Here is a 16818-nt window from a genome sequence, read left to right on the forward strand (position 1 = left end):
TATTTCTTTAAACAATATCAACATTACCATCACTCCATGCAGCCAACTGAGCTGTAAAATAAAAATATGAAAATTTTGGAAAATATGTTTTTCTTTAATTAACGCAAACTAGAGAAACATGGCAAACGTAAGAGGACTACGTGGAATAATTTCCCACACACCACCAATAGTGTATGCAAGGCAGTTGCAGCAACAGGCCTACAAGTTGCTTCTTGGACAGGTAAGTACTTTTTTTTTTTTTTTTGGAAGAATGCTCTTTTTAAGAGAGTGGTGAGATTTATTATTTTTGCACAGTTCATGGGAAGGGGCAGAAACTGTAAGACTCTCTGTGGCCCGTTTCACGGGAAACCAGCATACAAAGCAAGGAAAGAGGATTCGTTACAGCGTCCATGACCTAGATAAACACAGCATTAGCAGTCAATGATTTCACCATAAGGTCATATTGACAGCTTAAACTCATGCGCTCGCAGGATCCGAATTTTGAATAAAAGTTATTGAGTGGAATTATGGTTATGTCTACACTTTATCCACTCGAGTCAGTGAAGGGCAAATGAGGCGCATTAATAACCAAAACTAAAGTTGAAAAGAAATCGATTTTGTATTATGTCCAAAATCATTTCTCTCTCTATAGAGATTATGAATAATCCATTGCTCTGTGTGTAGCTGCTTCATTTCCAGACTCTTGTATTCTTTAAATAATACAATACTAAATGCTCATCTGCATCCGCCAGACAAGCCAGAAGACCTGCTTTTCATACAGAAATCTTGTAGTGCTGCCACCACTGCAAGGAACTCTGGGTAGGCGTGTGCAAACAAGGTTAGCAATGATCATCTCTATATCTACTTTATACATACATACATACCTTTACGTCAAATGTCTGCTGTAATAGACAGCCATTAAACTAAGCCCATAAAAGAGGTGCAAAAGGCGTTTTCTTATTCTATTTATAAATGTATTTGTATAATTATTTATTAATGTATTTATTGGCTGCTTGCACTTTGATAGGATTCTTTGGGGCATCATCTAACCATACTGCACTATTATGTTCTTTTTGTTATTTTGCACAAGTGCCCCTTTTCTACAGTTTGAAATGGACATTGGAGTGTCATACGTTGATGCAGGTGTGCCTTTTTGTTGGCAAGTATATATATAGATATATATATATATATATATATATATATATATCTATATATATCTATATATATATATAGTTTCACATTGACACTGATGCCTGTTGATGTTGGGGGGTGGTCCCGCTGACATTGTGGGAAACACCCTCATTTAAAGGGGAAATGGGTAGGGAGCGGGGTGTGCCAGGACCCACGCTTGCGCGACCCGGAAGATTCGATGTTGACCCCTCAAGAACTGGAGAAGGGTCGGGAGAGTTTCCAGGTATGATTATCTATATAGCATCTTTATATAACTAGTTTTATTCCTTGCAATACAAACTATTCTGAATTTCAATTATTAACTTTACACAGACACACATATATCATTTTTATTATGTTTTTTTTTTACATACGTCCATCTGTGTGTATTTGCATGGTGTGTTTTATATATATCTCGAAATATATATTCTATATATAGACACACACATATATACACCACCTGTAATGCTTAAAACTCACAGCTTTTTTTCTGCTAATATTCCTTTTTTAGGTCAACACCGTTTATTGACAAGGCATAATACAAGAAGGCAATATCGAGGTCAGAACAATCAAGTATGACGAGCGTTACAGAGCAAGTCAGGAGCAGCCGGAGAAGTACAAACTGCTAGGAGGAAGGACATGTAGTAGAAACCCGGTATGGCAAAAACAATCATAGAGAGGACCGAGTGGGTCCACCAGGAACATGTGTGTAAATACAGTAGTAAGCCGACAAAATCATAGTGTGTCTCACAGTAGCAGTACATGTAATGAAGCGACTGATGTGTCTGACAATGGAATCGCCAATAAACAATTTAAAAAAAAAAATACGAAATAAAACCATAAAAATGAACATAAATGTGCTCCAAGGGTAATGCATTGAACTACACATGATAAATGAGCCACCGGAGATGCACAGGGGCTGGAAGGTAGAGTAATCAGGGTCCCCAAGGCGACCAAAGTCTCCCCACCAACCGAACAGGTGCAGAACGTGACCATCACGGGAGATACAAATCAAGCAGTCGGGGAGAGGAGACAAAAGTGGCCCACGGTAGCCACTTGAGACCGTTGGTGTATTCACGACCATGGGCAGAAGCCACCAGATCTTCCATATGGGAGATAATATTGACACGGGCAACCCAAGCTGAAACCGGGGGAGGACCCGGTACTTTCCAGAAACGGGGTATGATGGCTTTGGCTGCATGGATCAGGTGGATGGCCAATGATTTTTTATAAGAGGTGAACGATGCCTGAGTGTGGTGTAGTAATAAACCCTGAGGCGAGAATTCAAAATCTGGGTCAATAATGTCACGAATAACTTTAACCACAGCAAGCCAGAACGGGCGAATGTGAGCGCAATCCCACCAGATATGCCTATAGGTGCCATCCTCAGTCCCACACCTCCAACAAAGGGGCGAGACCTGGGGAAGAAAACGATGTAAGTCGGCCGGGACTCTATACCAACGGGTCAATAATTTATAGTTACATTCCTGCACCCAACTAGAGATCGCCCCCCTGTGGGTGAGCAGAAGCATCTTGTCCCAGTCAGCGTCGGTCAGAGAAGTCTGCAGGTCCCTTTCCCATAGGCTAAAGTAAAAGGGCTTAGTAGTCCCGTACGCCTCCTGAAGCATAGCATAGAGTGTGGATAATAAGTGAGCAGGCTCAGTACCTGCTAAGCATAACTGTTCGAACCCCAGTAGCGGCCTGGTGAGTTGAGTGTTAGGTAACAAGGAAGAGACATAATGTTTGATCCCGTGATATGTAAAAGTCATGTGGAAGGACGGCGTAACTGGGTGTAGAAGGTCTCGAAGAGACCGGAATGCGCCCGCCTGTAGTACGTGACACAGCCGCAGGGGACCGGAGCGCACAGAGGTAAATGATCTCACCAAGTCAGCAGTGATATGTATGAGCAAATCTGGATTGTGTGACAATGGGAGAAGTGGACCCGGCACCGTGGTAAGTAGACCCCCCTTTGACACCCTCCTGAAAACCTTCAAAGTGGCCAGGATAGTGGGGTGGGAAGTATGGGAAAGGCACCTGGGACCATCAGGGAGCCAAGGGGCCGCTGAGATATCACAGGTAAAGAAGGAATTTTCCAGGTGGACCCAAAGCTTGGGGACCCCCAAAGACCACTCCACCACTCTCCTTAAGTGGGACGCTAGCCAATACCATTCCAGATTGGGAAGGGCCATACCTCCCCTCAATTTGGAGCGAGACAGGTGCGTAAAGGACAGTCTAGGCGTCCCCTCTCCCCATACATACCGCGTAAAGACCCTCTGGCAGGCTCGAAAGAAACTCCTAGGTAAAAACACAGGCAAGCACTGAAAAAGATATAAAAATCTCGGCAGAATATTCATTTTAAGGACAGCTATGCGCCCAAACCAGGAAATGTGGGGTACCGACCATCTGCGCAGATCGTGGATCACCGTAGTCAAAAGGGCAGTGAAATTGAGCTTAACAATTTGGGAAAGGTCAGCCGGAAGCCAGAGACCTAAATACTTAAAGGCCGTGTCTTGCCATTTGAAAGGGAAGGAGCGAGCCATAGCCGACCGCAGGGCAGGAGGGATATTTATGCCTAAAATTTCGGATTTTTGCAGATTAATTTGGTAATTGGACAGGGCGGTAAACCGGGTCAGTTCCGAAACAACCTGTGCCAGAGAGTGATGAGGATTGGTTAACATGCACAACATGTCATCTGCATAAATAGCAATTTTATGAGATGTGTTTGCAATGGTTAAGCCTGTGATCGAATCATTATCGCGTATCGCCTGAGCCAGGGGTTCCATAGCTAGAATAAACAATAGTGGGGAGAGGGGGCAACCCTGTCGCGTGCCGTTCCGGAGAAGCAAAGCATCCGAGAGGATGCCATTGACTTTTATGCGTGCAGACGGATCGGTGTATAGAGCAGTGAGTTGGTTGAGGAAAGGACCGTGAATACCCAATTTAGTCAGGACCCGGAATAGAAAGGGCCAGGACACCCTATCAAACGCCTTTTCGGCGTCCATAGAAACCAAGGCGTATGGAATGTTATGTGTGTGAGCGTATGCGATAAGATTAAGGGCGCGAATGGAGTTGTCCCTGGCCTCTCTCCCAGGCACGAAACCGACCTGATCCTGGTGGATAAGGGAGGGGATATAACGTTGAAGGCGTAGTGCCATTACCTTAGCCAATAGTTTGATATCGGCATTTATCAAGGATATAGGCCGATAACTAGCACACAACTCAGGATCCTTACCCGGTTTAGGTATGACCGAAATGTGCGCGACGTTGGTCTGGTGATCAAGGGGCGCCCCAGTGGCCAGGGTGTTGAACAAAGTAACCAAATGTGGGCCCAAAACAGGAAAAAATTTACGATAATACCCAGTGGTGAAACCATCCGGGCCGGGACATTTGCCACGGGGGGTTAATTTAAGGGCAGTCAGGACCTCTTCACCAGTCACGGGGGAATTTAAGAAAGCGAGCGCGTCCCCATCTAGCCTCCGAGGCAGGAATTTCTGCAAATAATCATCGATACTTTGTAGGTGGGCAGGGGAACCAGCTGACGGGGGGCTAATATTGTAAAGCGAGTTGTAATAAGAATGGAAGCACTTAGCAATTCCGTGAGATTCGTAATAAACAGAGCCACCAGAAGATCTAATTTTAGGAATATAAGAAGAGGCCCGTTGTACACGTAAAGCCCTAGCCAGCAGTTTGCCCGGTTTGTTTCCCAATTCATAGAACAATTTTTTGGTCAGGAGAAAATGTCGCTTCGTGGTATCGTCTAGGAGAGAGGCCAGTTGATCCCGCAACGTGTGTAATTGAGTCAAAACCTCCGGGGCAAGTGTAAGTTTGTGGGATTGTTCCAGGTGGTGAAGCTTACGCGTGAGATCCAGAATAGCAGCCAATTTTAATCGTTTAATCGTAGAGCCCAATTTAATCAAATGACCACGAATAACTGGCTTGTGGGCTTCCCAAATTAAGGGAAAAGGCAACTCATCCGTAATGTTATCCTGAAAATAATTGTGAAGGTGTGTCGTGAGTTCTGAAACGTGGTGGGGATTATCAATCAAATTGTCGTTGAGCCTCCAACACCAATGTCGGGGCATGGGAGTACTGAGGCGTAACGTGAAGTGAGTGGGAGCATGGTCGCTAAGCGTTTGTAAGCCAATTTCAGAGGAATGTAAATGTAAGAGGTGAAAGTGCGAGAGGAAGAGACTATCAATCCGTGTGTACCTGTCGTGGACGTGTGAATAGTAAGTATAATCATTAGTTGTTGGGTGCTGCGATCTCCAGGTATCAATCAGTTGGTGTAAGTGCAGCGCCCGTTTAACCTTTTTAATGCTGGAGTAAGGGATGGATGAGGTGTGAGTGGAGGAGTCCCTGTGCGGGTCTAAAATCATATTAAGGTCACCCCCAAAAACATTGATGCCTTCCTGAAAGGAGCCAAATCTATTCAGCATATTGCATAAGAAGGAGGTCTGGTTACGATTAGGGGCATAGACATTGCCCAATGTAACTTTATGAGTACCAAAATAACATTTCAAAAATATGGCCCTTCCCTCGGGGTCCCTCCAAATATCCAGAAGCTTAAATGGAAGGGATTTATGAATGAGAATGGCAACCCCTTTCGTCTTTGAATCAGGAGCACTTGCCAAAAAGGCATGGTGGAAGTATTTATCCGTTAGTCGGAACTCATTGGAAGACCTAAAATGTGTTTCCTGTAGGAAGGCAACATGGGATTTCAGGTGTTGCAAAGTGAAGAGGACTTTTGAACGCTGTTGGGGCTTATTTAAACCTCTAACATTAAGTGAGGTAAATTTAATTAGATCAAGGGCCATAAGAAGGATATCTGCAGGAACCCCGCGGAGACAATGCCACCCTTGGAGCTATAAAAAGAAAACCATAATGAAATGAAACAAGATAAATGCGAAACAGAACGTAAATCAACAACAAAAATAGCACATAACAATGCGAGATGCCGTAGCATCGAGTATTGAGCCAGATGACCTTAGAGAAGGTCAAAACCCGGTACCTGAACCCGAAGGAAGGGTCAGGCAAGTAGGCTCGGGGGGAGAGTGAAATATCGGTAATGTATAGAAAAAAAAGAGGGCAAAGAAGAACGCATCCCGCTCCATCGAGCCTTAAAGGGAGCGGTCATACACTCATGGGGACAAAGAGGTGTGCGCCCCACAGGGGAAAGCAATGAAGTGTGCGTGCGCCGGCATAGAGTGCCTATGTCAGGCAAAGCTGGCAAGAGCCAGGTAGGAAGGTATGTGTGAATGTGATGCGAAAGAAAAAATGAAAACCAGGAGCAAAGGAAGGTAAGTGGTCACAATAAAAATAAATACCCTGGTCACCAAGGGTGAGACGATGCTGCATAGCGTCCATAACCTGGAACATGAGTTCGAGCAAAACCGGCGGACCGGTGCAGTGTCCGCAGGGCAGAGAAGGAACGAACCCATCGCACGTGTAGCCTCGCTCATGAAGTGTCCTGTGGCTTGTGACGCTTCCTTCGTTGTGGTCTCGGAGACCAGTCCTGAGACGGATCCAAAAGGGACGCTGGTGCAGAGAAGGTCGGTTCCCAGTCGGTGACTTCACAATCGGGAAGGTCGAGGGCCTCGGTGAATGAAGGGACGTCGGTGACATGGCGAACAATATGCGTCGCATTACCCCGGCGAACCAACAGGGCAAACGGGAATCCCCATTGATAGGGGATGTTCGCCGCCCGTAAAGCCTGCGTGACAGGCCGAAGCATCCGTCGGGCTTGCAGTGTTAGGGGCGATAGATCCTGGTAGAGGGCAATGGAGTGAGACTCCCAGGAACAGGCCGCGTTGTTTCTGTATGCACGCATAATGTCCTCTTTCAGGGGATAGCTTTGCAAACAACAGATGATGTCTCGGGGTGGCGCCGTGCCCGTGGGTCTCTGCCGGAGGGCCCTGTGTGCTCGATCGAAGTGAATGACGGTGTCGGCCGGCCGGTGAAGGATCTTATTGAATATGAGTTGCAGGGTCGGGGCAATATCGTCGTAAACAACCGATTCCGGCAAACCACGTACCCTTATGTTGTTTCGGCGGCCCCTGTTGTCCAGGTCGTCCAGTCGTCTCGTGAGCTGTACCAGAGTATCAGCCTGGTCTCGCAGCCTGGAGGTAAGGGAGTCTACCGTACGGCAGATCTTCGGCTGAGTGTCTTCCAGGGAGGCCACGCGGTCCCCTATATGGCGGATATCCGCCTGTATTGCCGAGAGACTCGCGTGCAGGCCCTGCGTAGCGTGGTCGATGATCGCCGTGATGTCGGCTTTCGAAGGCAGGGAGGCGAGCTTGTCATGCCATATTTGATCCGCCGAGGGAGCACCAGGCGGCCGTCGAGCATGTTGATCCTCCACATCCGCTTCGCTTGCAGGACTCGGCGGAGAAGATGGCGGCCTGTGTGAGGAGCCGCGAGAATCTTGGTCCGACGATGCGTTGAAATAGGAGCGCACGGAGGTAAGTGCTGACTTTTCTTTTGTCCCCGAAGGCTTCGGGGAGTTAAGCCTCGAATGTTTGCCCATGTTGCGGGACCGAGCTGGAAACCGGAGCGAAATTACAGGCACGAGGAGCGGGAGCTACAGGCTTATGCGGCCATCTCAGTCGCAGGTCGGCCACGCCCCCTATCTATATAGCATCTTTAAACCACATGTAAAGGGGAAATTGATTTGTCAGCCTGGAAATAATACAATAATAGTTTTATTATCTGTATTCATTACATAAAGATTAAGATTTTTGTTTGTACCATGGTATACTTACCACTTTCCAAAAATAATAAAATAGCAACTTTAAAAAAAAAAAAGTTTGAAACTTTGCGGAGCTAAATAACCACACATCCCCATTTCCACGTAACAGACCAAGAATATAAATGAAGTTCCAGAAATCAACAAAAGGAGCAATACATTATATAAGGGGAGAAAATGATATCCTCCCTCTTCTATGGTAAAAGACAATTTTCCTCTGCCTTTTGTTTGGTTACTTCGAAAGTTTAAAATATTTCATATGCTGGAATAGAAAAGAAAATGTCCTAAAGGTACTTTTAAAGATCTGTCCATCTTAACAAGTATAGAAAGGAACAAGAAGTAGTTCTCTAAATGATATATTATTAGTCCACCAACTCGCAATCAGTGGAGGCTGAGCAAAAAGCCTGTCAGCCTGATACACCGAGGTTGTAAACTTGTAATTTTACAATGCAGGTTTCCGTGCAGCACAGCAGGACAACAAACGTTTGTGTGGGGAAAATCATCAGCTCACCAGTTTGGCTATTTTTCCGTAATCAATCCATCTGACTGTAGCAAAATTTGTTGATTCGGCACAGTTGAAGCCGTGATTGAAACCGGCGTGATACCCATATGGGAAAGTGATCATAAATTCACCAGCTTCTTGTGTAACCTGCAGGGGGAAAATCAAAAGGCACGATGAGTTGGGAAAAGAAATAGGAATAGTGTCTAACAAAGACATCAAAGTACAAAAGGAGAAGGTAGATCTGACTTGTTTCCGAAATGAGAACCAGCATGGAACATATATTGTTATCATATAAAACAGGACAAGGGAAAATAATAGAATCTTTCTGAGTAGACACTAGATAAAGCTACACATGGGGGTTAAAATATTATACAAAGTGATACAGATACTTTTGAGGAAAACAGAGCAATTTAGGCCTAGACATAGGAGTTGCAAAGCATGTATTCGATTTAACGCAGCAGGTATGGGAGAGGGCAGCACCTCTGCCGGCAAACCGGAGCAGAACACCCGATCAGGCATCCCCCTGTACCAACGCTCAAAAGGTTTGGCTACCTGGGAGATGTCTGACCTCCCCAACCAGCCCATTTACACTAGCTGGGACAGCCTCAGTATGATGCACTACTTGGCATTATATCCCAGCGGCCAAGAAGGTGAGTCTATGTGATCAGTGTGAAAGGGTTCAATCATAAGTAATGAAAATGCAAACTTTTTACATAAAGCAGAGACAGCGAGTATCAAAGCATCTGCATGTAAGGGTAAAACAAGTCAAAAAATAACTGGCTCAAAGAATTAAAAACAGGATTATGTTAAAAGGTAAAGGAAACACCTACTTAACAAATTCAGTAGGCACCTAACACTGCTAACTTGGCAGGGGTGGCTCACAGATCTTCAGAACATAATGTTGTTACTATCTGCTAACTTGTGACACAAGTCAAATGGTTATATTCACTAAACTGTAAGTTGCAGTGAGGTGGCACATTTCATCTCACTAATGTCACCATACATTAAGCAGGGACAAACTAATTGGGACAGGGCCCCTACGGAAATGTTTTATGTCACCTGCAACTAAATTTAAGGCATGCTATAATATCAGAATAAATGTCAGATGTCATTAGTCAACTTCTTCTGAACCACAGGGGGAGGGAACAGGAGATTCACGTGGACAGTCTGCATCATGTTCTGTTCTCTCTAACACTGATGTTCCTCCGTATGGCGCATGCATGTGGACACAATGTGACAGGACTTGGGATGGGGTCCCCTGCATGCACGGCATACAAGTTCAGCAAGTGACAGAGTACTCTTCTGAGGGCATCCTCACAATGCTGGCTTTGCGCAGGTATGTACTGATTTTAGGACACTGTGACAGGGACGAGGAACAAGTTATGCATACGTGTAAGATAAGGAGTTGCCCGACAGGGTGGGATTTTGCCATGAGACATCATCACCATAACAAGGTAATTCCTGATCACCCTTCAGGTACTGTGCCGCTGCCCTCATTAACCAGCATTCCCCCCCCCACTATGTAAATCAGCTGACATGATGTTATCCAAACCCTCTAAACCATAGTCCTTCTCCTTTTTACAGTTACCCCAAAAGAAAGCCAATATTTCACAGCCTTGTCTACAAATAATCATATTTAATAACCACACCTCTCCACTATGACCATTGCAAACACAAGAGGTTTTTGTTTATCATACGCATTCATTGATAAGTGAATCAATGCAGGGCCCATCAGTATATCCTTATGTATTTTATGTGCCACTTAATTATTATAGAAATCGACAAACTGATGCAGTAGCTCATCTGTCGTCCCAGAGCAACGCTGGCTCAGATTCCAACCTCATAACTATTCGGGAATCCAATGAGTTAATCATGACACCATTTCATAATGATTAAAAGCACACTGAGCCAATTACCTTGCTAACAATCTGAGGCACAATGATGAACGTCAAGGACGTCTATAAAAGACAGAAAGGAATCTTTGAAACAGAAACCTGCTACTTTCCTATTGAGAACTGCTGCTGTGATGTCTTTAGAGGGAGACACCTGCAGCGAACGCCTGTGTATCAGGAAGGTAAAAGTAGGATATTCATCTTGCGCCCACATCACTATTTCCATTCATCCAAATGTAAAAATATATTCTATTCTACCTTTTTTAAGGTTTTTTTTTTAAGGTTGGTTTGCCTTGTTTGACAAGATGAACACTCCTCCATCTAACATTTTATTGAAGTACTCTCTTAGGGTTAAAGGTTCAACTAACATGACCACTTTGGGGGGAAAACATCTCACGTATCCTCATCATTTTGAAGAACTTGCTCAGATGCAAAAAAGGTTACAAGATCCAACTAACTACAAAAGGAAAAAATAAGGTTTCTTTGAAACCATTTGTTTCAGAATGAAATTAGTGTTTTAATGTTAAGATAGTTGAATAGAGTATATTGAAAAGAAGGCCTTGTTACTAGTGGGGCCTCAGGGACAAATACTTTAAGTAATGATAAATTAAAAAGTAAATTAGAAGAAGGCTCAAGAGTGTGACAGTTGAAATATCATGCTGCTAAAAGTAAAATAATGCACTTGGGACAAAATATAGTGCTAGGGCTAGAAAGGTGGGTCTGCTACCTTACAGATCTCTGGTCGGACCTTGCTTGCATTACTGCGTACAGTTTAGATCGCAGGAAATATTAACTATCAATTTCCACTATTTCAACTATCAATCAAAATATGCATAGCTTGGAGGACAGGGGGTGTAATAGAAACAGTTAAATTCATCGGGATTTAACAAATTACAAGAGAGAGGTTTATGTCTAAAGGAGAAGTGTTAGAACACATAGGACAAATTCAAGAGGGACAAACGTAATATAAGTTTTACTCTACAGAGAGGGTGGTGGATGAGGGGACCAGCCTTCCAGCATAAGAGGTCAATATAAAAAAAAAAAAAAAAAGACCAAATAAGTTTTCAGTCTTTTCAGAAGGAAAATGCAACTACATACATGGGCTGAATGCTATCTGTCATCAGTGGAATTAGGAAGAGTGTAGAGCTGTCCAAAATTCCACAAGGCTTTTTTTTGGTTTGATAAAGTTTGATAAATATAACTACCATAATTATAAATAAAATTAACTATAATTTTATATATATATAGATACGGTATTACAAAATGAAATATGGTTCTGATGCCAGTATTATAAACCTGCATGAATGAATGAATGTGCCCAGATTTTTCACATAACACATGGGCAGGAAGTATAGATGAAGGTGCTGTTCCCCCCAAAAAGTTGATTGTTGAATACTTTTGCATTAGAAACATTTATTCCTAGTACTGTTGAATGTCCAAACCCTTACAATAAATGAAATCAAACAGTGACTCACAAGCGGCCACTGAGAGGTTGCTGAAATGCAAACTTAAAAACTTTTTTTTCTGTGTTGTTTTAGGGATTCAACAGACACATGAAACAATACAATAGCAGATCCGCTATAGCTTATTAGTGTAACATACTAAAAAGCTCAATGTTTTCCGTATCTGGAACAGCACCATTAAGTAGGATTCTTGCTTTCACTAAAGACGGCCAGGGAGATGCGTTGTGTTTCCAACTCCAAAAACAAAGCAAGACTTACACTGCAGTCCGTGTGAAATTGATTCCAATATGCATTAAAAATTAGGGGCTAGACTGTGACTTTAAAAATGTGATTGTCAACTTCATCCACTAATTACGTACACAGTATTACTTTAATTGTTTGGGGGGGGATTCATTCTTAAAAGCAACTTGGAAAAAACTACTAAACATATGTATCGAGAGAGGGAAAATGAATGATGCTATAATTAAAAAAATATATTATAGTTATAAGATAAGAATTAAAAAATTTTAAATCTAAAATGCTACTTAATATTATTTAACCCAAAGGGTTTGGTTTAAAGAATTTGATCACGTTTGATAAAACATGAAATGCTTAAGTTTCTACAAATAAAATCTGAGAAATAAATTCGAAAAACATGCGGGAATGCAGCTGAAAAATACCTTGTCAAAAGGAATTCCATATTTTTTCAATATGGATGGCGATATCAGTGTCATTTTGTGTCGAAGGAAAGCTTCACATCCTTGCGAGCTGCTGGGAAAGAAACCTAGAAGTGAACAGAACATTAAGATGAAGTTATAATTAGAAGAATCAAGTGCATTTACTCTTATAAACTATTTTTTTTACCGGTGATGCAATTACATTTCATATGAGGGAGACAATACCTGGATTTTTAATCAGTTCTAATTCATAAAGATATAACAAGCACAGTTTCAAAGTCACATCACCTTTACCATCTTTCAAATGTAAAAGTTTGCTCACACAATACCAAGTTCATCTGTACTGACCTCAATGATTAAGTATGTCCAAAATATGGACCATATGCAATCATTAAACTCAAACCAAATGAATACATTTAAAAGAGACACTAATGCATGTGAAAGCTTAGTGGCCCCTTTAAAGATTCCTGAGGCCCAACTTGCATTTGCCTGTCTACCCGTCCTCCAGCTCCTAGGCATGCAGGACCAACGTTGTTGCCTGCTGCTTACGCCAACCAGTGGGAGAAAAACCGGACCACAGAAGGGACGATGTACTGTAGTTCTCGTAAATGTATTTTGTATTCATGTGTATAGCAGTGTTTTTACAGAAAATGACACTATTTTTGTATATTCAACCCCATCTTGCCCCTAAAGGGGCTACTTATACCTCAAAGCTTTATTGATCATTAATTTATGAGAAAAAGACAATTATCCTATTGTGGAGCACTGAAGAGGGAGAGATTATAAATAATGTTGAGATAACTGAGGCTTTTTGGCAGCAGTTTTTCTATTGCCAGGAAATGTATTCCGCCTTCTAATACAAATTAATTTTATGGACATAAACATTGAAGAGGCTTGAGAAGAAGCATAAATATCATTTAAATGCTAGCGCTGCCAAATATTGCATGAGGGAAAAGGGAAATGAGAAAACAAATGGCTTTAGAAGTCCACACGATTTGCATGGCTAAAAATATGTGCATCAGTCACACAGAGCAAAACAGAAAACAGTGCTCCAACAAAAGGGAGAAAAGGAGAATGAGGATTTGTTATTCTGAGCATACATGTCAATCAACAGTGTTAGGTTTGGCTGTTGTTGAAAGAGATAGTGGTGTGACAGATAGATAGATAGATAGATAGATAGATAGATAGATAGATAGATAGGGACAGTTGAGGATTGATATTGGGGCAAAAGGTGCAAATAACAGTTTTCTGACACTTGACATTTTGTTAGGCATGTCCAGCCTTTCATTGTTTAATAGTTCACCATGATTCTTGATGCAGAAAGCTAGGGTGCATAGTATCTCCTCAAAGTAACTAACAAGGGAAGACCATTGTGTAGCATCCCAACAAGGCTGTAGCGTCGCTGTACTGCCTAACTGGTTCAATGAAGAAATCCTACTTGAATCTCAGCAGTAAAGATTTGCATCACTTATAAAAACTCCAAACCTCTTTTTTAATCCTTTCCTACACAATCTATAGAAATAGATAGATATATATATAAGACAAATAAATCATCAACATAAAATTGAAAAATACTTTTATATAATATCATATAGGATTAAAAACTATGAAAAAATACGGACACCCTGGCTAAATTATAAATCTAGAATGGAGTAAAGACCACAAACTGTTCTTTCGAGGCCTACTCAAATCCTCCCCTAAAAAAGATCGCCTCAACACATTTACTTCTAAATATAATAAATAAAACACAGAAAAGACGATTTGAAACACTATTAAATTACTTGTGATCAAGAATGAATGTGATTTATTATAATTGAAATAAGCCAATTAAATGAATATGGATTTATTGTTAGGCTTGTTTATTAACAGAATGTTTCAATTCCTTCGATAAATTCTACTTGTAATGGAATGTCCAATTTGATATTTTTGTATGCATAACTGAATGTCAACAAAAAATAAAACAAAAAAGAAATAGGAATAATGAGTATATAAATATTCAGACGGTCAAAGCATATTACATGAGCTGCTTCACCAACGCCTCTTACAGGACAGTAGCATGTTCTCTTTCATTGCCAAAGAGATTCTTTTGGAATTGTTTGATTAACAGATGTTACTCTGATCCATGTACTTGTCACTCTTTTGTCACTTTTCATATTATATATTACTGCTTAAACCACATGAAATGTTGCCCGTTTACTTTTCAGAAGGGAAAGTTTAATTGAAGGCTTTAGTCATGTGATACAAGAGGACATCGACTGGTGAAAGGCGAAAAAGGAAAAAAGCTTGTCAATAGTTTGTGATGTGCCTGCTTAAATGTTACTTATTCTGTTGCATCTCTCATACAAACTATAATCACATATCTTTATGCAAATTTTCGGTATTTTAATTCTAAAGAACCGATCAAACTCTTCAAATCCAAAGATTTATGCTGCATTAAAAGAATTAAATTTTAAATTAAAATCAATGAAGAAAGAAGAGTCTATTTAATTTGCTTTCTGCATATGGATTTGCAATCAAGGCCTGAACAAATGTGGTGACTGGCCATAAGTTAATTTAAATTGGAAAATCGCTAAAGGAATATAAATGTGTAGTGTATTAAGCAGTTCTGATCACTCCTGAACTTGTATTTACAATTGACTTCTGGATTTATGCCTTACATAAGTTCCACAACAGTGATTATGGGAAATAACATTTTAGAGGTCGGCCAAAAATCTCTGAAAGACAAGGAAAATTATACTTTTTTTTTTTTTTATTATTATTTTAAGCAATTTTTCATAATCACAAATTGATGAAAAAAAATCTATTTAGTGTCATACAGGTTTTCTGATTTGCAAGTTTTTTCTATCTGCTCTCAAAATGTACTTGGTTCTTGGTCCTATCGTAAATATAACACAAAAGTATGGAGCTGACAAAACATTCCCAACATGCAAACAAGGTAAATAGGGATCTTTATGTTTAAACTCTCAAATCCTCTAAATAGGGTCCAAACATGGCGAGGTTATCCTCTCTTGATTCTCCCTATGCAACCATTTTTCAATGCAGACATTGTCCTGCTATCTATGGACTATGACACTACATGCACCATAAACCTGCAGTCTACATGGATGACACATAATTGATCAACCTCACATCTCATTGTGCTCAAAGCAAGGTCCATAAAGACAAAGTTGGAAGCGTTTGGTGTGGAAGAACTTGAGTGGCCCGCACAGAGCCCCAACCTCAAACCCATTGAGCCTTTACCTTTGGGAAGAACTGGAAGAGAGATTGTTGGTGTAATGGTCAGGTGACCCATGCAACCAATGCTGTTTTTTTAATATGCCGGTTGTATTTATATTTCTTGTTTGTCAAAAGACGCAAAAAACTCTAAAGATCAGCCTTGGTACCCTTTTCTAATCTGTATTCTCAGTTTAAGTACACAATGAACAATTTAGCAGAGGCAAATCATATACTACACATTTAGCACAGGATGTTTGGTACACTTGAAATTTTATTTTTGTGATTCAAAAACAATTAAAATATATTTTTAATCAATTATGCTGAGGGGAAAAGACGCAAAAAAAATTATATCAGGGGAAATTGTAACCAAATTGTATGCATTTATACAGTTATTTTTAAAGTTCACTAACAGCAGATGGCATGAATCGCCAGGAGTTCGAGGCACTTTTTACACAGCTTTCAAACAAATACACTGCAATACTGTAAAATGGACAGTGCTGTATTATTCAGAAAGAAGTAATAGATCAAGAATGTAATCAACCACGAAATTAAAATGCACGCACTCATAATGTATTCATTATTAGGCTTCGATTTTATTGCTCAATATAAAATTCTTCTGGCACGAGAAACTCATTCACGACTCAATCAAATCCACACAAGGAGTATATTAAATTCTGCTTTGCAACCAAAGTCATCCCACAGCATTATGGTGGCTGTTCTCCAAGATTTGAGGTATGCAATCACCATGCATATTTTACTTGGGAGTCTGGAGCTTTCTTTTGCATGCTTTGCTTTTGAATGTTGTCAGCAGGTGGTATACTTTTTTTATTCCAAACAAAAAGATTTGATTTGGAACAATATGTAATGAAATCATGCTAATTTACATATTTTCCCTCTTGCGTTACAAAAGCAACACAAATAGAACTGGAGCAGGAGATGCTGCTTTCTAAATCTTTAGCTATAAGGGTCAGCTTAACCCATAAGTCTGCAATTACAAAATGATGCTGAATATCATGTGCTACAATGATTTATTAAAAGCAGCAATCTAATTTTGATGGAAATGCGGATCTATGACCATTACTGGACTGTATTACCAGTTTATTTCTTTCATGAGAAGGTTACTGCTGTGTTTAGAAAATCAGCAGCTATACCACCTTCTCCGAGTCTTTATCCTACTACATGCGGTGGCTTTTCTTTT

At 41.0% G+C, this 16818-nt stretch overlaps 1 protein-coding gene across 1 annotated transcript in view; it reads right to left on the reverse strand.

The window, feature by feature from the left end:
* Positions 1-16818, reverse strand: part of KDM4C (lysine demethylase 4C) — a 179224-nt gene that overhangs the window by 117244 nt on the left and 45162 nt on the right. Inside the window, exons 7-8 of the mRNA XM_053465979.1 lie at positions 12408-12511; positions 8403-8540 (exon numbers count right to left, since the gene is read on the reverse strand). Of these exons, the coding sequence (XP_053321954.1) occupies positions 8403-8540; positions 12408-12511 (242 nt within the window). The remainder of the gene's footprint in view (positions 1-8402; positions 8541-12407; positions 12512-16818) is intronic.

The sequence above is a fragment of the Spea bombifrons genome, chromosome 1 (assembly GCF_027358695.1).
Source record: "Spea bombifrons isolate aSpeBom1 chromosome 1, aSpeBom1.2.pri, whole genome shotgun sequence".
NCBI classification, from domain to species: Eukaryota; Metazoa; Chordata; class Amphibia; order Anura; family Pelobatidae; genus Spea; species Spea bombifrons.